Here is a 27,811-nt window from a genome sequence, read left to right on the forward strand (position 1 = left end):
GGTTGTGAGGCTGATATAGCGCGAGAAACAGTGTCTGTGGTCGCTGGGTTTCATTTGCAACCCCTGCGTTCAAATACCCAATACGGCTCTTTCCCGCGCTGTAAAATGAGGAGCAGGGATCGCCGGTGCATGGCTTGACCTGTTCTCAAATGATTATCGATTAGCGCCCATATTTGGCAGTCCAGCCTTGGGGAGAGCTGAGCTGAGTCTTCGATCTGCACACTTGATTGGCGACGCTAACCCCCTAGTAATCCTGAATCAGGAGTAGTTGCATTCCTGAAGAAACCAACAAGTCATTCCCACCTTATTGGCTGTATCGTGGATGGCCAAAGCATTATATTGCCTTGACCCGCTGGATGAAATAGAAGGACATGTATAAATCGGGGACGTGATCAATATTTCTATATGCCAGTCCACTACGATCAATATGCCCTCCATCAAGTCCTTGGAAGCCACACTTGAAGCGAACATGCGAAATGTCGCCTGGGGCACGACGCGTCGCGCAGAGACCGACTTTCGCAGTAAGCACATCCACATCCAACATTCCACAGCCCGCCTCCGAAATTCTAAGTCATAACTATTCCAGGCGACGTTATAACAACCCCATCAATGGGCATGCTAGCCGCCATGGCCACTTCAAGCCTCGGAGACGACGTCTTCCGCGAAGACCAAGTAACAAACGAATTCCAGTCCCTGATGGCAGCACAATGCGGACTCGAGGCCGGCGCATTTGTCATTTCAGGGACGATGGCGAACCAGCTCGCCATCCGGACGCTATTACCGCAGCCGCCGTGCGGTGTCCTCGTTGATGCGCGCGCGCACGTAATCCACTTTGAGGGGGGTGGACTCGGTATGAGTGGTGCTGCGATTCAGACGGTTCGGCCGGCGCATAATGGGCGGTATATGGTTCTAGAGGATATTGTCTCTCGGGCTGTTGTCACGGATGACGTGCATAAATGTCCGACGGGGGTTATAAGCATTGAGAATACGGCTGGTGGCAGTGTCGTTCCAGTGGAGGAACTGCGTCGGATTAGCGAGTGGGCGCACGGCAATGGTATTCGGATCCATATGGACGGTGCGAGACTGTGGGAGGCCATTGCAGCTGGGGGTGGTAGTTTATATGACTACTGCACGCTGTGCGACCTGGTCAGTTTGGATTTCAGCAAGAACTTGGGTGCGCCTATGGGTGCGATGGTGCTTGGTTCGAACCAGCTTATAACGCAGCTGCGCCGGATACGGAAGAGTCTCGGCGGCGCAATGCGACAGTCAGGTCCACTGGCAGCAGCAGCGCAGTTTGCGGTCATCGAGCAGTTTGGACTAGGGTCATGGGGGAGTCGCGATAAACTACAAGCTGTGCATGCGCTTGCAAAGCAGGTCGGGGAGATGTGGGTGAATTTAGGAGGACACTTACTACGCGATGTTGAAACCAACCAAGTATGGCTTAATCTCGAGCAGACCGGCCTCACCACTGAACGGTGGAATGAGCTGGGGAGAAAGCATGGAGTCAAGCTGGATGGGAAGCGGATTGTCCTTCATCACCAGATCTCAGCAGATGCCATCACGAAGCTGGGGCTTGTATTTAGCGAAGCCCTGAGGGCGCGGGCGCGTATATAATCAGTACATGTTGTTGTTTTGCACGAAATATGTGGAATTTCAAATAATACTGTTGGACTATAAAAGTGGCCGTTAATTACTTACGAACTATTATTATTGCCGCTACAATGACTGTAACCGAGCCCTAAGCCACCACTCGACAATTGCCACTCATCAAGCTCAAAACAAAGCAAAGCCCAGCCCAGCAAGCCCACCAAGCAAGAGGCCCGTTGGCTGCGCAGCAAAGAGGGCAGCTCCATCCTCAGAGCCAGCCGAATCTCCACTGCCACTGCCACCATTACCGCCATCCGGCCCAGCCGTCATTGTCGGGTCAATATATGGCAGAGCAGGCCCAGGGAACTCCTCATTAGCGACGCTTGCACATGCCTCATGCGAATTCGGCGCGGTGGTGCAGATTGTCGCAGTCGTGGGACAGCACCTAGAAGAAACCATTAGCATGACATAGTGATACCAGTGATACCAAATAGACCTGAAAAGTGAAGAGAATACATACCAAGGCTCATCTCCGCACTGCTGCCATGCATTCGGGCACCCGACATACGGCGGCGCAGTCACCGTCGGGAGAGCCGTATTACTATCGCCAGAGCTGACAACAGCAATCGACACCGTATATATCTCGTCGCTTCCGTGTGTCGTAGTAATGGTATTCTCCATGCCTCCCTCCTCCAGGTGCGTACATGTCATGCCGGAGCCAAGAGGCTGGCACTCGTCGATGAGACTATGTCCTGCTTGATTACTCCCCGCGCGCTGTAGAGAGAATGTATTGGGACCGAAGGCGAGTGTCATTCCTGGATTGCCGGGACAGGAGACAGCCTCGTAGGTGGTGATGTCGGAGGAGGAACCGATCTCTGAGACGAGGATCTCGAGGTTGCGGTATAGACTGTCGGGCCATTCTACGGCGAGGGTTTCTGTAGGGGTTGGACATTGGGCTATGCTTAGGGGCAAGATTGATAGAAGGAGGAGAACTGGGATAGACATCTTGGTAGTGGGTGTGGTTGACCGGTCAGAGTTCTCAAGGGCTTGAAAGTGAAAGCTGTTGTCTGACTAGACTAGGGTATTTATCCTGCTTCTACGGTAGCCTTGTTTCTAACAGAAGATGGTAGAGAGCTGGTGGCTGTTGCTGCCAATGCACCTTGGGCGAATCATGGGCCGCAGTGTCGTTACTTCTCGTGTTGAGGACTCGGTCCACTACAAAAGAGCCTGGGCATGGTTAGGGCATCCTTGGCGCCAATACATGTGGATTGAAAAAGCTGCTAAGTCCGTATTACATATCCATGCTTATAGCCATTGCACCCATGGAGAGGAACATATCGTCCAGGTTCCCACGCAGTAGCAGGCCGGAGTAGTCTGCCTCTTTATCCGCACCCTCAACCAGTGCTCGACGGCTAAGACTCGCGGATATTGAGACTGACCCGCTACATGGCGCTTGCGTCGTTGGAGGATTGGAAGCGTCCAACATGGGGAGCACCTGATCGAGCAGCGTGTCGATAGCACACACCCCCTGGAGGTTATACCGCGCAATCGAAGCGGTATATCTTGAGTCGTCAAGGCCCTTGCTTGTCTTGGACGACTCCCGGCTGGAAATCCGATCAAGTTGACGTGTAAGTGTTTGGAGAGCTCCTCGAACGCGCTTGATCTGAGCACATAGAGTCGCGTTGGATACAGACTCATGGACAACTCCCTCATCCAGTTCAGCAATTGAGCGCGCCTGAGCTACAAAGCCCGGGACATGTACAGCCTCCCTATACGCCTGATCCATGATGCTAACCAGGGCGCTCCCCCTGCCAACTCTTTCTTCCCTTTCAAACGCCCTCGCGCTCACATTAACCCAGTCAGGCTCAGCCAAGATACATTCCTGCTGAGTAGCAAAAGCCTCAGCAATGAAAAACCCCCGACAAGCGAGGAAGAGTGTCCTCCCGAACCCCCTAAAATGGGCAGCGGGCCCACGAAGCCGCAGCAACTCTTTAATACCCGTCATATGAACCAACCATCCATCCGGATTACACCCATCTAGCACCTCATAGACAGCGAGCAGTAGCGCCATGGCGAACGTCGTATCCGCCGTTCTTCTCCGCGGGTCGTCAAGCGAGACCCTCAGGTGCCGAAGGAGAACACTGTAGATATACCGACTCTCGGCTAGTTTTTCATCATCGTTATTCTTCTTTGCAAAATACCATGTTGCATAGCATCGCACCAGCCATTCTATATCCGGACACTGTGCGCGGCGATCGTCACGGACGAATGCGATAATGTCTTGGTCTACCCGCTTGTAAAAGGCCGCGTAGGTCGCAGGGAAGAGAATTGTGGAGACGAGAGTATTGAATATCTCTCTTGTTTGCAGATCGAGCGATTTGGCGGCCAGGTTTGGGGCGCGCGTGTTGTCCATTGGTGTGTTCCATGTTGTTGGCCGGCGCTGTCTGGATTGCGCTTGTGGCAGGGACATGTAGATGTGCCTTTTATGCTCATGGGCGCCGATTTCAATCCGCGCAGGTGCATCATATCTGGGATCGTCAGGGGAATTTGAGCCAGCGGCAACATTAACAGGAAACGTTTGGCGCGTGGCTAAAGGGTACAAGGAGCGGACGTGCAAGGTAGGATATGTTGTGCGTTCTAGCCAGTCAGTATCCATTCTGAAGCGCAGATCCTCAACTCCAGACTAGCAATAGAGAATACGATGATCCTCCTGACGCCAGTTACACAGTCAGGCACTCCCGCCCGAAGGAAGAAGACATGGGCGTTCGACGCCAAGTACCCCGCGGTGCCCAGAAAACGCCCAGTCTGTCCACGCCCCGTTCTGTTCTTGTCGGTACATGTGATGTTGAGGCTAGGGCTACATTCTCCCGGTTTACATGGTCACACCGGTCTTGGTACCTGGCTGTGTCGAAACTGGTGGCAATGCAGAGACTGGCTGGACTAGGCATCTTCGCTGGCCATGACAGGCTTTGATTCTTTTAGCACTCTAAAGGAACCTAAGAGATGATTGCCTGTTGTTCAAAATTCCAAAATTAAATCTGTTGGATCTTCTCCTAATAAAAATAGCTGTGAAACTATCAGAACGAATGTGAATACTACTACTCCGCCAGCTCAACGTACTATACAGTACATTTTGTCCGCTTCAATATCTCCCATCGTGACTGTGGTAGTGCTGGTGATGATAATGGTGTCTTTCAGCAATCGTCATCTTTCCCACTGCCAATGCCTCCCAGACCGAGTCCCCAAGCTCCTCCATGTCCCTTGCCATCATCTATGCCGTCGTCCTTTCCATCATCCTTACCGTCGTTCTTCCCATCATGTCCCTGACCGTAGCCCTCATCGTGCTTCACACCATGTTCCCGGTCATGCTCCTCATCGTAATGCGTTTCCTGATGAGTTTCATCATAATGTTTCTCATCATATTCCTCGTCGTAGTGCTTCTCGTCATGCTCCGTGCCATACCCCTCGTAATGCTCACCTCCATGCTTTCCTTCATCCTTCCCATGGCTCTCATCCTTCCAATCCTTATCATCGTCCTTCTTCTCGTCTTTCTTCTCATCCTCCTTACCCTGGCCCTTACCCTTACCACTAAACTGCCCCTGAGCCTTGCCCCCACCGTGGAACTCGAACTCGGCGTTGAACCCGCCGTGGCCACCAACTACACCCTTGTACTGGCCATCCTTGCCATCGTCCTTCTTGTCATCATCCTTCTTATCATCCTGGTAACCATGTCCATGGTGATCGTCGTCCTTCCCATCGTCTTTCTTGTCATCGCCCTTGTCATCTTTCTTCTTGCCGCCAAGGGGGACACCGAACTCGTCGCAGGGCTCATCGAGGGCAGTCTTCTTGATGAGGGGGAGCTTGCCGATGTTACGGACTTCAAGTGTGGATGCAGTGCGGGCTAGAAAAAAAAAAGAAAAGTTGGATATCAGATGCTATTCACTGATACAGAGGGATTTGCAACTAAGACAAGACTTAGCCTGAGCTAGGGGTTACGTACCTTGAAGTGCAGCCGCGTCAACCTTCTGGACCGGCGAGGCGAGGGCCAGAGCCGACAGAACGGAGAAGGAGAGGAGGAGAGCCGGGGGGATATTGAGCTTCATTTTAAACGAAGGACGGTGTAGTTGGTTATTTACGTGTAGTAAAGACCGTGCTGGTGATAAATCAGGATGAATGGTAAGCTAGAAATGAGTGAGTGAGTGAGTGAGTGAGTGAGTGAGTGAGTGAGTGATGATTATGAGTAGTTTGGGAGATACGACGGTTATTTTATAGACTCTGAGAGCATCCACTGTCTCCGTCTCCTATCTTCGAGGATGATGTGTTAGCCGTGTGAGAAGGTCCCATTTTGCATGCCGTCCCTCAATTGCTCAAAAATCAATATTGCGTAACGTTGGACAGCAAATCAAGCAATATGAGGCTTTCGAGGAAGTAAGGCTATCCCATACATCCAGGAACAAAAAGGTACAATATTAAAATGTTTAAGGCCAGACCTGCACTTACTGTATCTTTCAACTGCCACTTACCACCATTGGCCGCCATGCTGTCCGGGGGCGACGTTGTCCATAGTTCGATTTTAAACGCAGCCCAGACAAATATCTATCATGCACGCGATGCGTCAATGTATTTGCATGATTGAAGCAATATTCTGCACTGGGTTTTAATAGCATGGTTGCACTTAGTATGGGGCCTATCGTTGTCCTACGCGCGATTTATATTTTGGTCGTACAAACTTATTGAAATCCTGAGTCGAACTCAAAAAAGGGGCCCGATAGTTGGTTTTCACGTTATACGGTCCAAACTTGGATGCAATAGTTTGAAGCCTGTTTTGAGTATCGACATTCGGGCAGGCAGCACGGAGGAAGTAAAATTATCATAGTCACTCGGTGTCGGCTAGGTACATTTCAGTATTATCCATACAGTGTATTGTTTCTAGATGGGAAAGAGACACGCTGGGCAGCAATATCATCCACCTTGCGCCTCATTACTTGCCGAACCTGAAACCGAAAACCTTATTCTGTCAATTAGAAGGTGGATCACCGAATATATTCATCTATCCTCTATACAACTGACAGTTCCTATCTACAGCTCTATACCATCTACACCAATCCTCCCTACCAGTCATGTCCGCAATCAACAACGCACAAATGCAACAGAATCCTAAGTCAACCTCGCCTGCTGCGCCAACCAAACATTATGCCCAACCAGAACCGTACTGACAACCATCGCAGCCCCAACCTGCAATCCCGAGGCCGGAACCCACCCGACAAAAGACCCAGGCAGGGTTAAATCGCAGCCATCAATGATAATCTTCTTCACCAGGGGCCACTTTGGCTGTTTGGCTGTCTCCTTTTCCGCATCGACTTTACCATTGCTCTTGCTCTTGCCCTTGCCCTTACCCTTTGCAGGGGTAGCCTCCACAGGAAAGAAAATCAACCACGTCATACGCAGGATAGACAATACCAGCGCGTAGAACCAGAACTTGTTTGCCTCGGTCATGAGCGGGCGGTACCAGTCCACCCGGGCGACGTTCATGTCGTGGAGCTAAACCGTCAGTCTTGAATACTACATGCAGGGGAGGGGGGCGAAGGGGCAATACAATCGTAAAGTTCTCAAGAAACAGATACAGTCCCAAGAAGGTAAACTGCGCGAGCTCCATAGTGGCTAAAACGGCGCCCGCCGAAGAAGGCGTGGTGGAGAGGACGTGGACGCGTTCAAAGCAGCCGTAGAAGTCCAGGAGACGAAAGTACCGGCGGCCTGCCTTACAATTAGTCCTTGAGTCTAAATACTAGATATGTGATGACCGGGAGGGTACAACCAAGGGCTAATTGGTCGCGTGCCGCAAGACATTGCGTCGAGAGTGTCTTGTCGTCGCTGGTTACGCCGACGATCTGCGAGACTGCCTGGATAAGGCGGAGGGTCTTTTCCAGCCCCGCGGTTTGGCCGGTGAATGTAACCAGCTGTTTTAGTGGGGATTGCATGTTGATAATGGGGTTGATAAGACGATAAGATTCAGGGACAGCCTCCAGGGACAGGGGAAGGCAATTTGGCTTTTTCAAAGTTTGTGGGCCGGAATCACTTGCCGTTTTAGTGTTTTTCTAGCGTGTCTGGACCCTTTTTTAGCGTCGTTTTAGCGCCATTTTTTCTGGACCAGCCCAGAATCAAAAGAATATATGATTATAAATAATATTTGGAGAGTACAACATTTCAAAATATCAGCTCATCATTTCCTCCGCCTGCGCCATTTCTTCCTCCGTCGGTAGATTCACAATCATCAGGTATAGGATGTTCTAACCAGAGTCAGCCATCGAACTTAGCAGAACGTGGAATTCCTTACACTCGTAAAATTCTTAATCCCAGAAACAATTCCAAACTGTGACGGCAGCTGGCGCGAACCCAGCGAGCTGCGATATCCCTCATCGTGAGCACCTGAAGATGTCCCAAACCCAGAGCTGCCACTCTGTACCCTACTTGCCAGACGCCCAAGTGGCCCCATCCTCCTTGGCTTCTCATCACGATGTGCACGTCGCGCTGCGCTTCTAGGAAGAAGCTGGTCCCTCGTTACATTGCCCCCAGATACAACAGCCACCAGCGACCCTTCGTTCGATGGGTGCGCAGGGTCTGCGTATCGTGAAGAGAACGTAGGCTGCGGGCCCTTGGCCAAGGCACTATCTGGGTTATCCTTTGTCTGTACACCTCATTAGATATATCTAACGATATATGGTGTCTGTCAATGACGTACGAATTGAGCTTGCGCCCTTTTATCCAGGTAGTTCGCAAGGAACTCTTTCTTCCCCCTGAGTCCACCACTCAGTTTCGACCCTGGGTCGCCTCTATCCTGCAAGTTATCCAATTCTGGAAAGACAAGCGGTGCAGTCTCCGGGAATGGGACACCGTGGGTCGTTCCGTCTGCGCGTTGATATTTGGCGCGGAACTTTTCCAATATACCAGCCTCCCCATCGTCGATCGACGGGTCAATGACAGAATGAAGATCGAATGTTGCATAAGGAGAAGGAGTCTCCGGTTTATACGTCATGACCAGACAATACAGACCGCGGGGGCGAAAGAACCCATCATTGAGTCTGTCTAAGAATGTATTCGTCCTTCTTATCATCAGCATCTCACCAGAGATGAATTGTACTTGATTGATAATACACGCCTTCTTCTTCCCTCTACCTCCATGGCCATCTTAACAGCCAACTGAACCGCAATCGAAGTCGCGATCGAAATCCCACTCGGTAGCATGGCCGTACCGAACGACGCTAGATTTATCGCATACAGCCACGGTCTCGCCTGCCCAGCGCGTTCTGCCGTATCCAGAAAATCGAGGAACGTGGCCTGGTCTATGCCGCAGTCTGCAAGCACAGGTGCATACGCCCGGATGAACCCGCGCCTACGACTGGAAGGACGCCGCTGGGGCAGGATTACTGGGTATGGAAGACTTGCTCCAGAGCTAGGTGCCGGGGGTGGATGATTCCGAATGAATGATTCCACCAGCTTATCAATGTCCCAGCTGCGGCTTTCGCTCTCGGCTTTGATCTCAGGGTAACCCTGTTCATGCTCGATTAGCTGGTCCTGTGCTTCGTCTAGATACCAGTCCTCCTCGTGCTGCTCGTCCTCGTCTTCGGGATGGCTGTGAGTTTTCTGCGCCGACATGCTCTCGGATGCGAATCCGATGCTGGCCGCGAGGCCTTTCATCGCTTTCTTCCGGATATTCATGACTAAACTAAGTGCGTGGAGGTTAGTTTAATTTTCGATAATTGATTATTATTGAAATCAAGACACCGGAGGGATTTATGGAGTCTGCGCAGTACTGCCTGGTGGGGTGATACTCTTGACCACGGTCCACTGTCAACCGGACGTGCCCTCATTTAGTGGAACTCCGCTCTGCTTACTCTGTAACATCCACAACCTTGGAGCTCAACATTCTAATCTTACTATGTACTACTATTTAATCAGCTCAGACCTGGAAGTTTTTTCTCCCCTGTTTATACTAAGCTACTAAGGTAACTCTTTATTTTTAATACCCTACCAAAGACTATACCAGTTATAGAAACAGCCACCTGGAGTAGTTCGAGTTATTGGAGCGGAGTGTAGGACATAAACAAGGTGGATCTACACTTAGTCGACCAGGGCGGGCTATTTGACATTAGTCTTTCTCAAGCACAGTCTTTGTGGGGACAGTCTTGTTTTGTCGGCGGTAAAGTCGATCCTTCATTTGCAAACAGCTCTTCCATGACGATCTTATGGCTGGGCTATGGCTAGCCAGAAGGTTGTTTTTCGTTTCGATACGTAGATATATGGGTATATACAGGCACAATGGCGCCTGCCCGGGGTCTTGAACGCCCGGCTCGTCGTTCCTATCAGGCTTCTTCTGCTTCTGAGGCTTATCCCACAAGGATGATCTTATGGCTGCATTGCCGTCGGGTGTATACTTGACGTCATAACCACGCATGAGCTTGCACAGCTTCCAAAGTATTAAAGTCCCTGGGTGACTCTCTCCCCCCTCACACAAAATCAAAGCCGTATACATAGCTTGTGTTCATTTTAACCATGAAACAGATTGAAATTGACCCAAACCACCGCCAACCCCCAACTCGCGATGGCAGCGCCGACCAGGTCCCGCAAACCCTGCCCCCAGTGAAGAACAGCAAGTCGCACTCCAGCAAACCAGCGAGCGAGAACGCATCCATATATTTTGTCGGAAACGCGACGACCGTCATGTAATCTGTGCTCTATTCCACACATAATATGCAAAACTAATCGGAAAACTAATCGGTTTACAGAGAATGGCAAGGCGTGCGTATTATGACGGATGTGGGTTTCCTTTCTCTTATTTTTCCCATTGTTCAATCACGGGCTGAAAACATTGCTATATAGCCCAACTTCCTCCATGCCGGCGACCACGTTCATCTTGGGCCCGGGTTGACCTCGACCCGGATGCATAACCCGGCTGTGGAACTGCATGAACTGCCGCGCATCGATCTAGTCCTGCTGTCTCATTACCACGAGTGCGTACCTCAACTGGTCTGGATACGACTATCAACCGATTAATCGAATGGCTAGGGACCATTTTGACCGCCAAGTCGAAGCATCGCTCCGGCGGGACCTGCCCATCGTGACAACGAGTCATGCAAAGTCCAAATTGACCTCCAAAGGGGCGGACTCATTTACGAACATCTACGATGTAGACCCGTTCCATCAGATAATGATCAACCTCGCAAACACAACAGAGGCGGGCCCAAATCCGCCAAGTCTGCGGGTGACGGGAATGCCCGGAAAGCATGTTCCTCTGGGTAAGCCGATGGAGAAGCTCAACGAGATTGTCGGGGCAGTATGGCTCTCTCTCTTTGTTCATTTTCTGTCTCTGTGGGTGGTACTGATAAGAACAGTTCCCTCCCACCAACGGCTGGATGCTAGAGCTCGGCTACTGGCAGAGCGCGGACGACTTCACCGTGGGCTATCGAATCTATATCTCGGGTGATACCTTGCTGGTCGATGAGCTCAAGGAGATCCCAAGGCTATATGGCGAACATAATATCGACCTGATGATACTGCATCTGGGTGCTGCTATGGTGCCGTCTCCGTCGTTGACGCCATTTACCTTGATGGTCACGATGAATGCAAAGCAGGGGGTCGAGTTAATGCAGCTGGTGAAGCCAGATATAACAATTCCAGTACATTTTGACGACTACGATATCATGTCAGAGTCGTTGGAGGAGTTCAAGGCGGCTGTTGAAAAGGAAGGCTTGAGTGGTGGTGTTGTTTATCTGGATCGCGGCGAAGAGTATCGATTTCATGTGAGGCGTTAACGGATAGATACATACTTACAGGAGCGTCGATGATATCATCAATGTCCTCCTGTCTGGTCCAACAACGTCATGGCCAGCAGTTCACACCTATTTCTTTATTGTGTCCCGGGTAATATCAAATTTGTACAGTACTGCATTAAGTTTCTCTGTTATATAGTAAGACTATATTTATTTAAGCTTTTTGATATTTCTGTAGAGAAGGACCTAGCATTTAACCCCAGCTCAGTTAAGGTAGGCTTCTTGCACTTGATATTGACAAGTACTCGTGTCAAGTGTAACACTATAAGCTTCCTTAGGAGAGGTCTTGTAGCAGGAGAGAAGCAACATACTCCCTGGGATATATAGTTTTTGCCGCTTCATTTCAGCTATAGTATATAATTCCTAGATATAGTCTCTCCCCTGTCGGATTCACTCTGGATAGATCTACTGAGTCAGTCATACTTAACTCCCACTATAGCTTTAGCTTGAATATTGAATATCTCCACTGCCAAATGAGGCTGTCCCAGTGTCCCACTCCCGGCTCTTTCTCCACATATGTATAAAATAATTATCCAAAAGATTACTTAGATTGCCCCTGCAGGACATACGGCGTCCCGATCTCCATTATCTCCGCACGCTTAGCCCTCCGCCGCCGCAGAACATACCACGCAGCCAATATAATCAGGACAAGATCTACAACGCCGCCAACAGTACCTCCCGCAATAGCCCCGACGTTTTTCCCAGAGCCTGACCCTTGGTTCTCTGTATCATCATCCACCGCGGTGTCATCTGTATCCGAACCGGAGGGTGTGGCGGTAGGTGGTGATATTCGCGATTCGGGCGAGGAGGATGGGAAGTCGTCGGGGACTGTACAGACAATGTTAGCGGCAGCCTGTGTATGTAGTAGTAGTAGAAGGATAAGAGAAGAAGAGAGATAGAGTAGCACACCATCAGTAGTGAAGGTAGTCAACACAGTCCGGTAGAAAACCGTCGGGTATGGAGAGCGTATACAAGCCGCCATCGTCACGCTGTGCCTGTCCTCCAGCGATCGCTGGTCTTCGAATATCGTTGCCTCGACGCAGGAGTTTGTCCCATCACTTTCCGAAGAGTTTAAAAAGAGATAAATCATTGGAAGAGGACGGGGATACGCCTACCAAGTCACACTTTTTCCATCATCATAAACCTTGACAGCGCCGTCACATCTTGTTGCAGGGGCACAATTTGGGGTGTCGCTTGAACAACAACGTCCCTATGTCGACGCCGTGTTTGCAGTGTCAAATATATACTCGTCCGCGCACCAGTACCGGGACGCTACAATATAAATAAATAAATATAAGTATTTCTACGAAGCAATGTGAGCGACGAGAAACTCAGGGTGTTCGTGGTATTATTGGCAAGGCTGTACGGCAGTGCAGGTCTTATCGAGAGGAAATAGGGAAATCCGTGAGGCTGCACTGCAAACTGGAGAGGTCGGTGCGGAATCCCTTATCAGGATTTACCAGCCCTGATACACCGCCAGCACATGCTCTGATCAGCAGCGATGTTCCTCTTTGCTTATGTACTTCATTGGAACTCGCTCTATCCATGCTGCGGCGGAACATATCCTATTCCAAGCTCCCTCATCTCTGCATTCTTCGCCTTGTACTGCCGCAGGGCATACCACGCAGCCAGTATAATCAGCACAAGACCCGCGACGCCGCCAACTGTGCCTCCAACAATTGCCCCGGTATTATTCGTCCCCGACCCCCCAGTATCCGGATCACCTGTGCCCGCTCCATTCAGGGCTGTATCTGTGGCGGTTTGTGTTTGTGAGGTTGTCGGCGGTGTCTCTCTAGCTTCAGGCGAAGAAGGGGCCGGCGTGGCACCATGGTCGTCGTTGACTGAGTTGGTGGGTGGTTAGCTCGGTACCGCCCTGCCATATAAAGAAAAGAGAATAAGCGAAAAGCAAAGAGCACACCCGTAGTTGTATACGTTGTCATGGCGTTACGGTAGAAAGCCGTGGGCACTCCATCGTCGAAAGACGCAAAACACCACGCCAGGGTCACGCTCCATCCGTCCTCAGTTGCTGTCTCCCACTGATAGAGAGGCACCTCAGTACAGGGATACTCAGGGCTGTTTTTCTTTCCGAATTAATTGCTCTTTATCCGCTTAAGTTAGAAGGAAAAGGGCTGTGATGCTTATACCAGCTAGAACTTCTTCCATCTCGGAAGACTATCATGCCATTCGTACATCTTGTTCCATAATTGCACGAGTCCCAATTGTTGTTTAAATCCGAACAGCAGGCGCCATAGTTGCGGGAAGTCGTTATCAACCCAAAGGTATAGGAGTTAAGACATGTCAACGATTCAACTGCAAGGTATCGATAAGGCGTTAATAGTCACGTCCGCGTGTCAGGCTGTCGGCAGCTCAAGAGAGGGTGGGGAGGGGTCACCGTCTGTTCCAGTATGGTAGAATCCAACAAAGCTGTGACGGTCAGGTGGATGAAGGGGTGTTGATGTAGTGGTTGTCTCAATGGTCAAATCTGAGGTTCTGCTTTCTTGCCGCATGAACGGGGACAGCCAGCCTGGAAAGGTAAAGACTTATAGAAGAGGAACTTGGGCTTCGGCCCCACCAGCACGGGCCTAGCATAACGGAACACAGTCTCATACTATCGCCTGCTGGCCAAGAACACCGGGGCAGTACCGAGAAATCAGCGTGGGACTGACGGGGGCCTTCGTCGTGTGGCCGGAAGAGGCTCCTGTGCCCTTCTCGTTCGGAAAGAGGGGAGGCGTGAGGCTGTGTCGAGCGCCTAATGACTGCCTTTGCATGCATTTGGCACGTGGAAATATTACGATTGATGTTTTTACGGCTATCCTTATCTCAACAGTTTCAACTACACGACTTCCACCAGCGCAAAGAAACCAAAAGACACCAACACCATCGCTCTCCTTGACCTCAACGCCAGACTCGCAACTTTACTCCACTCGCGCGCACCCAGTCCTCCCAGCGTTTACTATTCTCACCCGACGACCCAGCAACAGTCCACCTACCAACGGGCTCCAATCCTGGCCAGTGCTCGCGCAACGACCTCCGCGAACACAGGGATGGGGCGACGAACCAAGCACAACGCGTCAGTCTCTCGGACCACGCAATGTCCCGGAATACCATCGACAGGAGGCCCATGACGGGCTCTGTTGCTGCGAACTGCTGGTTGCGCGCTGAGGCGGCCTGGTTGAAGGTGCAGATAGCTGCTGTCCAGCAGTCGGCACGGCTGGAGGTGAAGTCGAATCGGAACCATGTTCGAAGGGCGAGTAGACGATTTTATCTCCATCGGAGCAGGTTGACTGTGCATGTTCGACAGTTATTATGACGGGTATGAGTACTTGAGGGGTTAAAAGTAGAGCGCCATCGCTGCGTGGGTGTGCTGGGTCGTGGAGGTGCGGCCTCAGGCAGAAGGGCTGTGGACGAGGTTGCAAAGGGATCTTCTGCAGGATATTGAGGGCATTTTTATATATTGCATGGCAGTCATTTATATTGTGTCCAAAAAATAGCGAGCCTCATCCTTCAGCATCGCCGTCTTGATGAAGAAAACGCACCATTCTCGTCCTCTCGCAGCCGCAGCCCTAAGGCTCCAATGGAATGATCGCGGAAAATACCCAGGAGCTAACTAAAGAGACCTCCCCATAGATAACATCAACTCGACGGGCCAAAGTCCAGCTGTTTTGTAAGTTATGCAATGACGCGCAGACTGGTTCGGGCTCGCATACACGGCAATCGCTGGCTGACACACGACCCTAACTGCAAGGAGAAAAGTCCCTAAAGCCTGCAGAAACTTCTGCAAGTATACCACGCTCTTATGCAGGTCGTGCAGTTACCCCTCACCACGCATTCTCAGAGATCCGCTTTCGTGATGATCGAGGACTGTGCGACGAGTTTCACGAATCAGCGGCACATAAACACAAGACCAGCGAGAGAGGTGCACACCCGGTGGCCACCAAAATGGAAAGATATTCGGTTTGCATGAAGGCATGTCATATGGTAATCCTTACGGTGAAAGGATAATCGATTCTCGCCCGGCAGTGGCTCTCTTAAGATGCTGATGCCCGTTCAGTCACGGACTGTCTGGCACTCCACCGCATCCTCACACCACAATGAGTGCCGACAGCCATACCAGGACCAGCCACACTCGTCCCGACAATGCAGGATCCGGCCCGAGTCCAAGGCCGACCAGAAGCCGGCTGAAACGGCTCTTCCTGGCGAGTTGATCTCTGCCGGGTCGCAGCAGCTTCATCGGAAACTGGGAGGGAAGGAGATTCAGCTGTTTGCGGTTGGCGGTGCGATTGGGACTTGTATGCTGCTCCTCGAATGAGATATCCCCCGTCTTGTTCTAATAATGTAGCTCTCTACGTCCAGATGGGGGCGTCTCTTCCGAAAGGAGGGCCAGCCGGACTATTCCTGGGTTTCTTAGTGTACGGAACTATTGTACTCTCAGTAAACCAATGTTTCGGTATGATTCCATTCTCCAGCACGGAACTTGTCTGATTAAATAGCTGAAATGGTCACGTACATGCCCATCGCATCGCCCTTCGTCCGGTTAGCCGGTTTCTGGGTCGACGATGCGCTGAGCTTCGCGATGGGATGGAACTATTTCTTCCTCATGGGTACGCTATCTCTCCTTGACTTACACCGTCTAATCAGGGATGTAACATTCAATATTCCCTACGAAATCACCGCCATCCACGTTTTGCTCACCTACTGGACGGACAAGGTCCACATCGGTGTGGTAGTCGCCGTCTGTCTGGTGATATACTCGTGCGTCGCCCTCTACCCTAGAATACCTAATCTGACTTGTCAGTGTGTTGAACGGTCTCACGGTTAAGTACTTCGGCATATCGGAGTTTTACATGTCCATTTTCAAGATCTTCCTCATGCTCGGACTTATGCTATATACGTTCATTACTATGGTTGGCGGGAATCCAAATAAAGATCCGTACGGCTTCCGATATTGGCGAGATCCGGTATATCTCTAATCACCATCACAATCCACAAGTTTGGGTTTTCTTAATAAAGGTTTAGGGCTCGTTCGTCGAATATCTCGTCCCGGGAGACACAGGCCGCTTCCTAGGCCTTCTCTCCTGTATGATCCAAGGTTCTTTCACGTACGTCTTCAACTATCCTCTCTGCGCCTCGCCACTTACAGAATCCATAGAATGGTCGGCCCAGAATACATCTCCATGGCAGCCGGCGAAGCCGAGAACCCCCGGCGACTTATGCGCAAAGCATTCGCATCGTTCGTCTGGCGCCTAATGTTCTTCTTCATCGGCGGCGCGCTATGCGTCGGAATCGTCATCCCGTATAACGACCAGATGCTGGCTGATGTTATCTCGGGCGAGGTAGAAGGGAGTGGGACTGGGGCTGCGTGAGTTCTTACCTTACCAAATAGCTAAACGCATACGCATATCAGGGTAATTAATGGTATAGTACTGACGGTATAGGTCTCCATACGTAATATCCATGGTGGAATTCGGCATCCAGGGCGTCCCCGATCTCGTCAACGCACTGATAATGACATCCGTCCTATCAGCAGGAAACAACGTGATATTCAGCGCCGCTCGAACACTGCCCGGCATGGCAGTCGACGGGAAAGCACCAGCTTTCTTCTCGAAATGTAATAAACATGGACTACCTTACTACGCCGTGACATTTGCGCTGGCATTCTGCCTCCTCGCCCTGCTCCGGATCGGGAGTAGTACGTCGAGCACGGTGCTGGATTGGTCTGTTGGTATTTGCACTGCGATTTATCTGTTGAATTATTTCGGGACGGTGGTTACGTATCTGCATTTTTATTTACCATGCAGAGACAAGGACTTAGTCGGGACGGTTTACCGTTTAAAGGCCGATTCCAGCCATACGCGGCGTGGTATGCGCTTGTGGGGACGTTTCTCATGACGCTGGTTCTGGGTTATACGGTATTCATTAACGGGCAGTGGGATACGACAACGTTTTTCACGAGCTACACGATGGTGGGCTTTTTCGTTGTGGCGCTTCTGGGGTGGAAGGTGCTGAAACGGACGCGGTATGTTAGGGTTGGCGAGGCGGATTTGAAGATCGGGTCGACGAAGGACGATATCGACCTGTATGAGGAGCTTTATGAGAAACCTAAGAGAGGAAGGGTTGGGGACTTTTTGAATCGGTGGTTTGAATAGGTGCTAGGCTAGGGATCTTCACGCGATTGGGCAAAGACCTTCCAAGGGCATGAACCAAACTAAGTAGTATATCTCATGTAGTCCTGGTTGCATATCTGTGCAGTGAGTGTCCGCTGCCGAAGTAAATACCAGCGAGTCTGCAAAGAATTTAGGGCTTACCGAGATACAGGCGACATTAAGCTTGGCATATCGCCACACCCAAACAGAGCGGACAGTCTGTTGCTCCTTCGTGATGTCATCTATATGTTCCCGCCGTCCAGGCCCTTGTTCTGTTCGACAAGTCGTCCTCAGTGCAATGTTCTTTTCACCGACAGTAGTACAGCCAACATACACTAGCAATGCCAGACAAGCCTAAACGCATCTTGCACATTGTGACCAACACCGGGCACTACGGGGACCAGTCCCACCCCACAGGCCTATGGTTGTCCGAGCTCGCGCACGCCTGGGACGTCTTCTCGCACCACGGGTATGAACAATCCATCGCCAGCCCAGCAGGGGGCCGTTGCCCGCTAGAGCCGCGGTCGCTGCACTTCCCCAGCACCGACAAGAGCGCGAGAGCGTGGCATGCCAATCCGGTGCAAATGGCACGTTTAGAGAATACCGCCAGCGCCGAGCAGATTAATTCGGCGGATTTCGACGGGGTATTCTTAACAGGTGGGCACGGCGCGATGTATGATTTCCCTGATAGTGAGGGTCTGCAGCGGGTCACGCGCGAGGTCTTTGAGCAGGGGGGTGTTGTTGCTGCAGTCTGCCATGGTTACTGCGGGTTGCTGAACACGGAGCTTTCTGATAGGTCCTATTTAGTCTCTGGGCGCGAGCTGACTGGGTTTTCATGGACAGAGGAGGTGCTTGCCCGGGTGAATAAGCTCGTGCCCTACAATGCTGAGGAAGAGGTAAAGAAGCGCGGTGCTCACTATAAGAAGGCTACGCTGCCATTTACCGGTTTTACCCTGATTGACGGCAACCTGGTAACGGGGCAGAACCCAGAGTCGGCTAAGGAGACGGCGAGGAACGTTGTTGCTGTCTTCGATCTGTTCTGAACGCCGTCGCTGGTCCCTTGGTCAAGGTAGGAGGCAGACACCCTAGGGCGAATATCTGCTGACTATGTCCCAGCCGTATCGCACTCGGTGGTTATCTCGAGCGAAAACGAGCAGAAGTTGGATGTTGCTTTAATACCGTTCTTTCATACAGCATCCGGGACGAGACCCGGTAGATATCACAGTTTTAGCTGGTTCTGTTTTCAAGAACTGACATTATTGAGCTCCTCCAATGAAGGCATGTTCCAGACCATCTGTGCATCCTTGAGGACATCCATCCGCAGAAATAGTCCCGACGCCCAATTCATTGAGAACCTTACTCAACGGACTGTTTCCCCTAGAGAGCTTGATGTTACGAGGGAAAAGACATGGTACGGTCAGGAGTGGGTTCGCCAGGACAGCCACCTCGTACCATTTCCCGTCAATCTTGTTCACGGAGCAAATTCTCTCCGCGCAGTGAGGCGGATGGACTGGCTGGGTCCGCAGTAGAGCTCTATGGTAGAATCCACAAAATCAATCTATTATGCCTGGGCGAATCAAGAACGACTGAATGAAGACAAGTCTCTGCCAACGCTAGGGTTTGAAGCGCGGCTGTATGCAAGGAAGACGAACGTTGCTGCAGTCAGTCACTGTAATGTAGGAATACTTGGTTCAGAGGGTAGCCTTGAACGGGAATTAATAGTTCAAGATCTTCACTCATGGATTTTGGCAATTAACGGGTGAGGATGACTCCTTCACTCTTTCTATATCATCTGGATCAAAGTGCTTCCTGTGAGTATATCTGTAGTTATGGTCGTGTACGACCCTCAAGATATGCAATGAACTACTCCGAAGACACCCGAATTCTATACTGCTTCATAGGCCAATGAGGTCTGCGTACTGGTTTCAATCGTTTAACTTGGTGTTAAGTTCCTGAACCTGGCGCCTTTTAACTTCAACCGGGGCTACATCCGTCTATGACCGGGGTTCTTGCCACATGGCTGTGGATACTTCATACATCTTAAATAACGTTATTGAGATATATTATTCATGTCTCATACATTGTCTACGCTATACATCCGCAGACGATATTTACAAGTACTGGTTGAACCAGCTAATAGCCTGGGCGAAAGCCTGCTCCTTGGCGAACTTGTGGTGCTTGTTGCTGAGGTCGGCACGGACAGCGAAGCCGTGGGTGACGCCGCTGTACAGGTTGATCTGCCAGTGCTGGCCGGTCTTGGCGAGGATATCCTCGGACTTGTGGCGCAGCTCGGTGGTGAAGATCTGGTCGATTTCTTATCACTCGTTAGTATAACAGACCGCTTAAAGAGGATAACTAACTCACCGGAAGCACAGATGGACAGGGGGCCGGAGACAGCGCCGAGCTCTTCTTCGGTGACGAACGAAGGGTGGGCAGTGTAGCCAACGTCGACCTTGCCGGCCTTCAGGAAGCGGCAGACATACTGTGCGATTGTTAGTTTGATTTGACGGTCTCAGACGGTTCGGTGGGAAAAAGAGTTTTACGCACCTTGCCACCGAAGCAGTATCCGACACCAGCAACGCGCTTGACACCGAGGTCCTGGCGGACGTGCTTGATGGTAGCCTCAACAATGGGGTCAACAACGGCAGACTGGTGGTTGGGGATCCAAGAAGGCAGGTCGGCCTTTCCAGACTCCATATCGGCGAGCTTGATGGCGTCGCCGCGGAAGAGGTCAGGGATCACGGCGAGGTAGCCATTGTCGGCGAACTCGTCGGCGAGGAGCTGGGCGTTGACGTAGATGCCGAAGATGTCGCTGAGAATGATAACGGCCTTCTCGGGCGACTGGTTGCCCTTGGGGTAGACGAGGTATGTCTCGGCTGCAGCGGGCGGATGTTAGGCACAGGCGCGAAAGGAGGCGGGGGGTCACTGACTTCCGTTGATGTTCTTGGTCTCGCCGACGGGGGTTCCCTCGTGGCGGAAGCCAGAGGCACAGCAGGCTCCGGGAGCGTTAGAGGCCATTTTATGAGAGGAGATTGAGAGTTGGGGAGTCGAAGAAGATGGATGTTGTGAAATGCGAGATGATGAGGGGAACCGAGGGGCATGAGGAGAAATATTTATTTGCCGTTCTGTCGCTGCGTGGCGGGGTCTGTNTCGGCTGTGTACACCGCCTTGATTATCACTCTAAATGGGTATATTACGATACAGCAGCGTATTGGTTGATTAATGCTATTCGGAGTTAAGCTCTTTCTGCCGAACTCGCCTGAACTATCCACAACTCTCTGCCAGCTGCAACAGAGTGAATGCTACGAATGCTATACTGTACAATAATTCACCCGGCGATGAAAGACCGACGTGCCGCCAGCTGAGAACCGACAGCGAACGTGATTGTGACTACTAGAGAACAAACCTACAAACCTTGGAGATATGAAACAGCCATTGTTCACCACTGCTTCATTGGTCCGTTCAGCGCCGCTCGATGCCAGATCCCAGTCTCGCTAGCATCCCGTCCGCCAGGATGGGACGGATATCGCTCCGTTATATGGTAAGGCGCGGCATGTTGACCAAGAATTCCTGATTCAGCGGAAGACCTTGTTGGCGATGTGGACCAAGCGAGGCTGTTGTCCCGCGCATCTGCCGTGATAGCCGGCGAGAACAAGTTACCTTACAGTCTTGGGCCACGTTCTCCACCTCTTCCGCTGTAAGGTCCGTGACAAACATCGTTCTGCGATATAGTCCACAACAGCAACAACGAGAGCAGCAGTAGCAGCAGCAACGAAACTTGCACCCTGAATAATGTGTCATCGACACACCCGGTATCTTCGCTGCACGGAGCGCAATCTCCCCAGTGACACCGCATTCCCAAAACACAGGAACCTCACCATCTACCGGCTCAACCCACTCTCCAAAGTCCATAGCCTTGGCTTTGACTCGATCCGCAACCCCCAGATACTTGTGCCCCTCCCAGCCCCATGCCACCGGCTCGCCATGCTGCCTGCTGACGCGCGCCGTGATGCCCGGACCCGCGCTGCATCCTCTTCCCTGTACCGGCGCATACTAACGGCCATACAAGCACCAGTAAAAACGCCACTGGCGTTAAGCTGGACGGGTATCACATAGACAGGAGGCGCCTTGCCCTCGGCCATATTCCAGACCGGCCTGCAGGCGCGAGGCCAATCTCAAACGTAAAGGAGCAGCCGAGTAGAAAGCCAACGTGCTTGTCGCTCCATTCCGCTGTGATACTGGAGACCCGCTCACTATGTAATTCGCCGTCCTTATAGATATTATATCGCGGGATATCGGTGCTGATATCACTACCGGCTGCTAACTTGCTCTTCTGCACTCCGGGATCTGTCTACTCTAGTAAAGGTAGACACACTGAGGCATAGCAGTCGAAAGTCCCCTGCGAATTGCTGTGGTAGAACAACGAGGTTACAGTAGATTCCGGTGGCGATTCCAATGTTATAGCTGGGGATCTCGTCACGCCGGGCTTGTAGGCGGCGGCGGTGCCTGTGCGTTTTGCCTCTGCTTTTGGGTCCATTGTTACCGATGGCATTGATTATGCTTGAATATGCATTTTAGCCAGACAGATGCAGGGCCTAAAGTTTATCAATACCCACTCTGCCGCTGTACATCTATCTGTGTCGGTCGTTGTGTCCGAATTGCTCCGTTCGGTCAAGATACCACGACGCCGAGCACTCTCGGGGCTAAAGACCGAAGACAAATTCTGAGAATACAATCTTACTTTCGATATATTCGCCTGCGCGCTCAATATGACTTTAGAGTCTACTGAAACAGGACTGGTTGGATAAAAATAGGCCCAGGTCATCTAACCCTACAGAGCACCACCAACATGCCTCCCTAACTCCGCAAAATCACCCATATCCTCGCCCGTAAACGTCCACTCCCTACTTCCGTAGATATTCTGATACAGGCTTTGCGGAATCGCACTCGCAGTCGCAGTCCCCTCATCGCTCTCATCCTGATTCGGATTCTGATTCTGATTCTGACCCTGAAACATCTCCCCCCAGTCCTCCGGAAGAGGCCCCCACAGATGATTGATATCACTCCAAATATCCAAGTCCGCGAGGATAGATTGGGACTGGGGATCCGGTGCACCGCCTGGATCACCGTTCAAGAAATCAGTGCCAGCAGCCGGTTCGCCGCTAGAGCGAAACGGTGTAGTAGTAGTTTCTTCGTAGCTATGAACAGGCCCATGCCAATTCCCCGCTCGGGCAGGAAACGACGATGAGGACGACGCGTTGACAGGCTCCGTCGCATCTAGCGGTAAGGTTTCTCTGGGACTGGGTCGTGATCTGGGTCTGGCAGCAGCAGCAGCAGCAGTAGTGGAAGCCGCGGACCCTAATTCTAATCTCCTCTCAATAGCCCTATATCCCTCCGGCATATCAAGACGAGAACAAAGCTGTGCCCAAGTTCTTCTAATCTCGCACAGCCACTGCGCCGCGAATGTATTATGGCTATCTGCGACGTACTGGACTAGATCGAGGGCTTCGGCCAGACCAGGTGCCGGGTGGATTTGCTGCGAAGGGTCTTTGCATGCGGAGTCGAGGATTGCGGTTAGGATCATGATGAAGGTTACGGAGAATATGCCGTCAAAGTCGAAGAAGCCGAAGAGGGCTGTATGTTTTCGGTTTCAACTTGGTTAGCGGGTTTTCCTTGTTTATAAAATAAAGCTCGTTTGGTTGACAAACCTATGCAGTTATGTTGTCGGAGCGTCATTAGGACTTTCAGGAGTCTTCTTGCGGCCTCTGTACACGTTCTGCAGAGCTTTCCTAACGGTGAGGAATAGAGGATACCCGGCTGCGGTGGCATTCCAGTAAGGATTAGTTGGGCGATGTGTAGCATGACAGGGCGGATGGTCAACAGGAGGGCCTATATACGGTAAGGTTTCAACTACCTGAAATATCTCCAAAGCAACAGAAATGCAGGCCTACCTGGTAAAACATCAAATGCAGTGCAGCAGAAGTCCTCAACGACAACTCGTGCCCCAGCTTCGGCATTCCAGTTGCGAGCTCTAGCGGGATTTCATCTGATATATCATACAGACTTCTTATGATGCTTTGAACGTTTGAGATGAATATATCTTCGGTCTGAAGCGTTGAGCCGTAAAGCACTATAGGCATAATATTAGCCGTAAGTCTGCGTATGTTGTCAAATAATATACCAGTCATTATTTGCCCATAAACGCGAGCCAACTTGATACTTGTCCGCATCGGCGCCGCCGGGGTGAATCCAATCGAGTCTGTTGGGAGCGGCTGCTCGATGACGCTATCGCTGATACCTTGGGGGCTCCCGGTGGCAGCCGCTATACGTCTGCTCGATCCGTGGTCAGCAGAATAGGTGAGTGAGAATGCAAGAAGGTAAATACCTTTCCTGGGAGTAAATCGACCACCACAGACGATTTATGTGAGTAGCCTCGGATTGCAACAACCGCCCAGTAGCAGACTGGCGGTGGTAGCCGTGGGAAACTGCCAGTCGCAGAGCGGTGCTTATCTATGAAGGTGTTAGAGGCTAAGACATATTGAGATGGGATGTTACATACATATACGTATGCCTCCTCCTTGCAGTAAATATTCTGGAGGTATACAGCGACCAAGGCAAGCACTTCAACGCCAACCCGTCCAACACTATACAACTGGCCCAGGGGTGGAATACGGTCTCTGACAAATTTAAAGAGAGCATAGCCTGGGTAGGGGTCCGTCCTATGTGCATCGCCTCCAAAATTGCCTTTGAAGAGTCTGGCAATGGCGCAGATTAGGAGGATCTCCAGGGTCCATAGACTTTCGGCGTTTGCGGAGTCCTGTTTATTTGCATAGAGAAGGCCGATTTTGTCGGAAATCTCACGCGCGTCGACATAATTCTGAGTGTGTCCGATGTATGTTACGAGGGTTTCGAGTAGTCCAAAGGCCTCCTGCTCAGTAGGTAGTGAAGGGATATCAAATACATGTGTGCTCCTTGATTGTTGGTGTAGTGATAGCTGATCAGTGGTATATGCAGTATAGTCTCGACGTGCAGCTGGTTTAGATCCATCGAGTAGACTTTGAACCCTGGATCCAAAGGCGTAGCTAGAGCTCAGTGATGAGTCTGCAGCAATTGCTGCAAGGTTTTAACCGTTAGCAACACGGAGGACAAAAGCTAATATTGGACCTACCTGAACCTGGCGACGGCTCCGACGCGCACGTAGGAACATTTTCTTCCAATTCAGGGCGAGTAACTGCAGGAAGACCCAGTGAGTCTACTAGAAATGCGTTATTACCAATTTGTATAGAGCTCCGTCGAGTTCTTGACGGGCCGCGTGTCCTCGTTCTTGCGTGCGTCTCCTCACGCCGTGGACAGACCGCCTCGACTGTTTGCGAGACTGGATAATGGATTTATATATTAGCCACCATAATATTAAACTGGAGTGAAACGGTGACTACCACCTACCAGGACTTAGCGCGGGAGTTGCATTCTCATAACTAGCCAAGCGCGCTTCTAGGTACTCGATTCTCCTGCCACAGATCAGCTATGTCATTACAAAATAAGCAAAGCAGAGATCATACGCTACTGAATAAGCTCTCCTCTTCCCATGCTCGGAGAAGCTACAATCTAGTGCGCGCTTCGAGCAGTAAGAGCACGGATTTGTGCCGGAGCACTTGACCTTCCGTTGGCGGCACGTCAGGCAGCTAGACAGATATCCGTTAGTTAATTATCCAACCAAGCAGCAACGAATACTCGGGAATGAAACCCACGCGATAACCACCTTAGATGGGTCTCTCGTCGCAGCACGAGTACGGCTCGGGGTTGTCCGCCGAGATGAGGCTTGGCTGGAACTCGGACCTCGAGGCATCGTCTGATGTTACCAAGATAATCGGGGCATCATAAGGCCAGAAGAGGTATATGGAAGAGACCACCGTATGAACGCCGGCCGAGGAAGAGTTGCATGAAGGAAGGGGAAGCTGGTTGGGAAGAAGTCGGGAGTGACGACCGAAAAAGATAAGCTGGATTGGAGTAAGCAGATTAGAAACCGCAAAGAGCCCGCAACCAGACTTTCGTTGGAGACAGCATGGGGTCTGATACGAGAGAGCAGAAAGCCAAGCTCTTACCCCGCAAGTTTGATATCAGCCAATCAGATGGATTTGGAGGTGGTTCCGATATATACTCTCCTGGCTCATTATAATATATGAATATCGACTAGAGTACTTTACCACGGCTAACGACTGGATCCATGCCTATACTGGTGCAGACTACAATATCAATTATATATCTTTGTGTTTTAAAATCTTGCCTAAAACGAACCTGTAGTATTCCTACAGATATACCTATAAATATATGGACAGCAAAAAAGCTGACTGTGTCACCGTAAATATGTAATCCTGTCTAAAGCTTGGTATATGGCCACGGGCCCGGGCATTCCGCATTTGGCCAACAGTCCTAAGTGCAATATCTAGAGACAGCAAGTATGAGAAATGGAGATCGTAACACTCTAGACAATAATGACTGCCCCGCGTTATGGGGTGTAATGAACTGAATGGGCCATCCTGCAGAATCAACGAACCTGTGGAGCCAGCTTGTATAATGGGATGTACTTGCATTGCGACTCCGTCAATACACCGCTTGTTTGTTCCTCGTCGGTCTGGCGAGCTGGTAGAGCAGCACTGGCGATTTTGTCAGGAGGGGACGTCTACATCAGTGAAGGTTATGGAAACTGTTGCGAGGAAAACATAAATAAACAAATACACCCACTGCTTAACATATCATCTTGCCCTAAATTGTGTGTGTGCACTTCGGCGAGGAACTCCGAGCACACCATCGACTCTAACACCAAGACTGATCGTACCCTGCAATATAATCCAGTATAATGACACGGAATATTTTCCGTTGAGCTTATCGGACCTACTACCAGATTCAGATCCTCGGAAACAAGTTCATCAAAGAACGCCCATTTCCATACCCGCCATTAACAATGGCAGACCCAGCAACATGCGCCCCCTCACACGCCAGTCCGTCCTTGACGCGCACGAGATAATCAAACCTCTGATCCACCGGACGCCCGTCGTCACAAGCACGCTCCTAAACCAGCTCGCATCAACGCCACGAAAGAAGGCAAAGCCCGTTCTTAGACTGTGGTTCAAATGCGAGAATCAGCAGCGGATCGGCGCGTTCAAGGTCCGGGGTGCGTTTCACGCTATCGAAAAGCTTAAACAGGAGCCTGGGTGGATTGAGGGTGGTGGGTTGAGTAGGGGTGTTTTGGGTTTAGTGCTGGTACAAACTTTTCATTTTTTTATTTTTCTATCTTTCTTTTTTGTTTCTATTTTAGTTATATGCATGGACTATTCTAACGGATATCGTGTCAGGTAATCATGCACAAGCAGTCGCCCTAGCAGCCCGCGAGAGCAATATTCCCGCGCACATCGTGATTCCCGAAACCAGCAGCCCAGTCAAGATCAAGTCCGTTGAGGGCTACGGCGCCAAATTGACTCTGAGCGGCCGGTTTGACCGCGAAGCTGTCGCGGCGAAAATCGTCGAGGACACAGGAGCCCGACTTATCCCGCCCTATGACCACCCGGATGTGATTCTCGGACAGGGCAGTGTAGGTCTGGAGATGCAGGAGCAGATTCCGAAGTTAGATGCTATTATCTCGCCCAGTAGCGGGGGAGGACTTCTCTCTGGGACGGCTCTGAGCTGCGAGGGGACTGGGATAAAAGTGTATGGGGCTGAGCCGGAGTTTGAAGGTGCGGATGATGGGAGACGGGGGTTTCTATCTGGGAACAGGTTACCCAGATGACCACGAACACCATTGCAGACGGGCTTGCTGGGAAGCTTGGGGCGTATCCGTGGGAGGTTATCTAGGAGCGGCGGCTGGTGGAGATGTTGTATGCTGTGACTGAGGAAGAAATTCTGGATGCTATGAAGCTTATATTTGAGAGGCTGAAGCTGGTTGTTGAGCCTGCGGCTGCGGTTTCTCTGGCTGCTGCTCTGTATAACGAGAAGCTTCGAGAGATGGTGGAGCGTACGGCGGGCGAGGCTGGTTGGGATGTTGGTATCATTCTGAGTGAAGGAAATGTTGACATAGAACAGATTGCAGAGCTTTTTTCTAGACAGCGTTTATCTAGTTAGATACAGTGGAGGCTAGAAAATAGGACCAACAATATAATTATATTATTTAGCTTCGTAACCCTGGAGGAATCCCAATGTACCCCATAAGCAGCAGTATAGAAGGAACCTATTTCACGCATTTCAATAACCCACATCTCT

The 27,811-nt window shown here is 51.0% G+C and overlaps 15 protein-coding genes across 15 annotated transcripts; 5 read left to right on the forward strand and 10 right to left on the reverse strand.

Annotated features, from left to right (window-relative positions):
* Window positions 1-627: 627 nt before the first annotated feature.
* On the forward strand, window positions 628-1,614 carry ASPSYDRAFT_58957 (uncharacterized protein; the record flags this gene model as incomplete). Its single annotated transcript, XM_040849614.1, has 1 exon — window positions 628-1,614. One exon carries the CDS (start codon window positions 628-630, stop codon window positions 1,612-1,614), a length of 987 nt encoding a protein of 328 aa, XP_040701226.1.
* Window positions 1,615-1,773: 159 nt separating this feature from the next.
* Window positions 1,774-2,592, reverse strand: ASPSYDRAFT_32579 (uncharacterized protein; the record flags this gene model as incomplete). Its single annotated transcript, XM_040844988.1, has 2 exons — window positions 1,774-2,032; window positions 2,108-2,592. 2 exons carry the CDS (start codon window positions 2,590-2,592, stop codon window positions 1,774-1,776), a joined length of 744 nt encoding a protein of 247 aa, XP_040701227.1.
* A 75-nt stretch (window positions 2,593-2,667) lies between these two features.
* Window positions 2,668-4,332, reverse strand: ASPSYDRAFT_46564 (uncharacterized protein). Its single transcript, XM_040847262.1, has one exon. It carries the CDS (start codon window positions 4,241-4,243, stop codon window positions 2,879-2,881), a length of 1,365 nt encoding a protein of 454 aa, XP_040701228.1. The 5' UTR covers window positions 4,244-4,332; the 3' UTR covers window positions 2,668-2,878.
* A 270-nt stretch (window positions 4,333-4,602) lies between these two features.
* On the reverse strand, window positions 4,603-5,795 carry ASPSYDRAFT_46565 (uncharacterized protein). The gene is made up of 2 exons (XM_040847263.1): window positions 5,588-5,795; window positions 4,603-5,488 (listed from the first exon to the last, which is right to left on the reverse strand). Exons 1-2 carry the CDS (start codon window positions 5,688-5,690, stop codon window positions 4,782-4,784), a joined length of 810 nt encoding a protein of 269 aa, XP_040701229.1. The 5' UTR covers window positions 5,691-5,795; the 3' UTR covers window positions 4,603-4,781.
* An 808-nt stretch (window positions 5,796-6,603) lies between these two features.
* Window positions 6,604-7,565, reverse strand: ASPSYDRAFT_133458 (PEX11 domain protein; the record flags this gene model as incomplete). Its single annotated transcript, XM_040840637.1, has 3 exons — window positions 6,604-7,128; window positions 7,184-7,341; window positions 7,400-7,565. 3 exons carry the CDS (start codon window positions 7,563-7,565, stop codon window positions 6,745-6,747), a joined length of 708 nt encoding a protein of 235 aa, XP_040701230.1. The 3' UTR covers window positions 6,604-6,744.
* Window positions 7,566-7,716: 151 nt separating this feature from the next.
* ASPSYDRAFT_46567 (uncharacterized protein) lies at window positions 7,717-9,325 on the reverse strand (the record flags this gene model as incomplete). Its single annotated transcript, XM_040847264.1, has 4 exons — window positions 8,744-9,325; window positions 8,327-8,687; window positions 7,922-8,272; window positions 7,717-7,874 (listed from the first exon to the last, which is right to left on the reverse strand). Coding segments are annotated over exons 1-4 (1,321 nt in total), but the record flags the coding sequence as incomplete, so codon positions are not given.
* A 794-nt stretch (window positions 9,326-10,119) lies between these two features.
* On the forward strand, window positions 10,120-11,523 carry ASPSYDRAFT_46571 (MBL fold metallo-hydrolase). Its single transcript, XM_040847265.1, has 5 exons — window positions 10,120-10,307; window positions 10,371-10,401; window positions 10,465-10,595; window positions 10,651-10,918; window positions 10,977-11,523. Exons 1-5 carry the CDS (start codon window positions 10,138-10,140, stop codon window positions 11,394-11,396), a joined length of 1,020 nt encoding a protein of 339 aa, XP_040701232.1. The 5' UTR covers window positions 10,120-10,137; the 3' UTR covers window positions 11,397-11,523.
* Window positions 11,524-11,826: 303 nt separating this feature from the next.
* Window positions 11,827-12,635, reverse strand: ASPSYDRAFT_133461 (uncharacterized protein). Its single transcript, XM_040840638.1, has 3 exons — window positions 12,530-12,635; window positions 12,324-12,472; window positions 11,827-12,242 (listed from the first exon to the last, which is right to left on the reverse strand). Exons 2-3 carry the CDS (start codon window positions 12,394-12,396, stop codon window positions 11,956-11,958), a joined length of 360 nt encoding a protein of 119 aa, XP_040701233.1. The 5' UTR covers window positions 12,397-12,472; window positions 12,530-12,635; the 3' UTR covers window positions 11,827-11,955.
* A 265-nt stretch (window positions 12,636-12,900) lies between these two features.
* ASPSYDRAFT_1053198 (uncharacterized protein) lies at window positions 12,901-13,563 on the reverse strand. The gene is made up of 2 exons (XM_040839836.1): window positions 13,333-13,563; window positions 12,901-13,255 (listed from the first exon to the last, which is right to left on the reverse strand). The coding sequence occupies exons 1-2, from the start codon at window positions 13,352-13,354 to the stop codon at window positions 12,954-12,956; spliced, it is 324 nt and encodes a 107-aa protein (XP_040701234.1). The 5' UTR covers window positions 13,355-13,563; the 3' UTR covers window positions 12,901-12,953.
* Window positions 13,564-15,255: 1,692 nt separating this feature from the next.
* ASPSYDRAFT_133463 (uncharacterized protein) lies at window positions 15,256-17,560 on the forward strand (the record flags this gene model as incomplete). The annotated part of the gene is made up of 8 exons (XM_040840639.1): window positions 15,256-15,703; window positions 15,754-15,861; window positions 15,905-16,166; window positions 16,210-16,372; window positions 16,431-16,513; window positions 16,564-16,773; window positions 16,850-17,132; window positions 17,213-17,560. The coding sequence occupies exons 1-8, from the start codon at window positions 15,448-15,450 to the stop codon at window positions 17,558-17,560; spliced, it is 1,713 nt and encodes a 570-aa protein (XP_040701235.1). The 5' UTR covers window positions 15,256-15,447.
* Window positions 17,561-17,787: 227 nt separating this feature from the next.
* ASPSYDRAFT_180069 (type 1 glutamine amidotransferase domain-containing protein) lies at window positions 17,788-18,866 on the forward strand. Its single transcript, XM_040843495.1, has 2 exons — window positions 17,788-18,626; window positions 18,674-18,866. Exon 1 carries the CDS (start codon window positions 17,899-17,901, stop codon window positions 18,598-18,600), a length of 702 nt encoding a protein of 233 aa, XP_040701236.1. The 5' UTR covers window positions 17,788-17,898; the 3' UTR covers window positions 18,601-18,626; window positions 18,674-18,866.
* Window positions 18,867-19,476: 610 nt separating this feature from the next.
* Window positions 19,477-20,652, reverse strand: ASPSYDRAFT_204819 (dienelactone hydrolase family protein). Its single transcript, XM_040843870.1, has 4 exons — window positions 20,488-20,652; window positions 20,105-20,433; window positions 19,922-20,039; window positions 19,477-19,871 (listed from the first exon to the last, which is right to left on the reverse strand). The coding sequence occupies exons 1-4, from the start codon at window positions 20,573-20,575 to the stop codon at window positions 19,669-19,671; spliced, it is 738 nt and encodes a 245-aa protein (XP_040701237.1). The 5' UTR covers window positions 20,576-20,652; the 3' UTR covers window positions 19,477-19,668.
* Window positions 20,653-20,724: 72 nt separating this feature from the next.
* On the reverse strand, window positions 20,725-21,699 carry ASPSYDRAFT_69605 (DUF1445 domain protein; the record flags this gene model as incomplete). The annotated part of the gene is made up of 4 exons (XM_040850478.1): window positions 20,725-21,187; window positions 21,223-21,252; window positions 21,367-21,595; window positions 21,616-21,699. 4 exons carry the CDS (start codon window positions 21,697-21,699, stop codon window positions 20,997-20,999), a joined length of 534 nt encoding a protein of 177 aa, XP_040701238.1. The 3' UTR covers window positions 20,725-20,996.
* Window positions 21,700-22,280: 581 nt separating this feature from the next.
* On the reverse strand, window positions 22,281-25,596 carry ASPSYDRAFT_46578 (Zn(II)2Cys6 transcription factor). The gene is made up of 10 exons (XM_040847266.1): window positions 25,306-25,596; window positions 25,117-25,239; window positions 25,001-25,065; window positions 24,726-24,932; window positions 24,117-24,670; window positions 23,943-24,067; window positions 23,739-23,887; window positions 23,509-23,687; window positions 23,266-23,446; window positions 22,281-23,191 (listed from the first exon to the last, which is right to left on the reverse strand). The coding sequence occupies exons 1-10, from the start codon at window positions 25,401-25,403 to the stop codon at window positions 22,389-22,391; spliced, it is 2,484 nt and encodes an 827-aa protein (XP_040701239.1). The 5' UTR covers window positions 25,404-25,596; the 3' UTR covers window positions 22,281-22,388.
* Window positions 25,597-26,527: 931 nt separating this feature from the next.
* ASPSYDRAFT_1179560 (uncharacterized protein) lies at window positions 26,528-27,696 on the forward strand. Its single transcript, XM_040840351.1, has 2 exons — window positions 26,528-26,807; window positions 26,911-27,696. Exons 1-2 carry the CDS (start codon window positions 26,537-26,539, stop codon window positions 27,339-27,341), a joined length of 702 nt encoding a protein of 233 aa, XP_040701240.1. The 5' UTR covers window positions 26,528-26,536; the 3' UTR covers window positions 27,342-27,696.
* Window positions 27,697-27,811: the final 115 nt, after the last annotated feature.

Source organism: Aspergillus sydowii (genome assembly GCF_001890705.1).
Source record: "Aspergillus sydowii CBS 593.65 unplaced genomic scaffold ASPSYscaffold_7, whole genome shotgun sequence".
NCBI lineage: Eukaryota > Fungi > Ascomycota > Eurotiomycetes > Eurotiales > Aspergillaceae > Aspergillus > Aspergillus sydowii.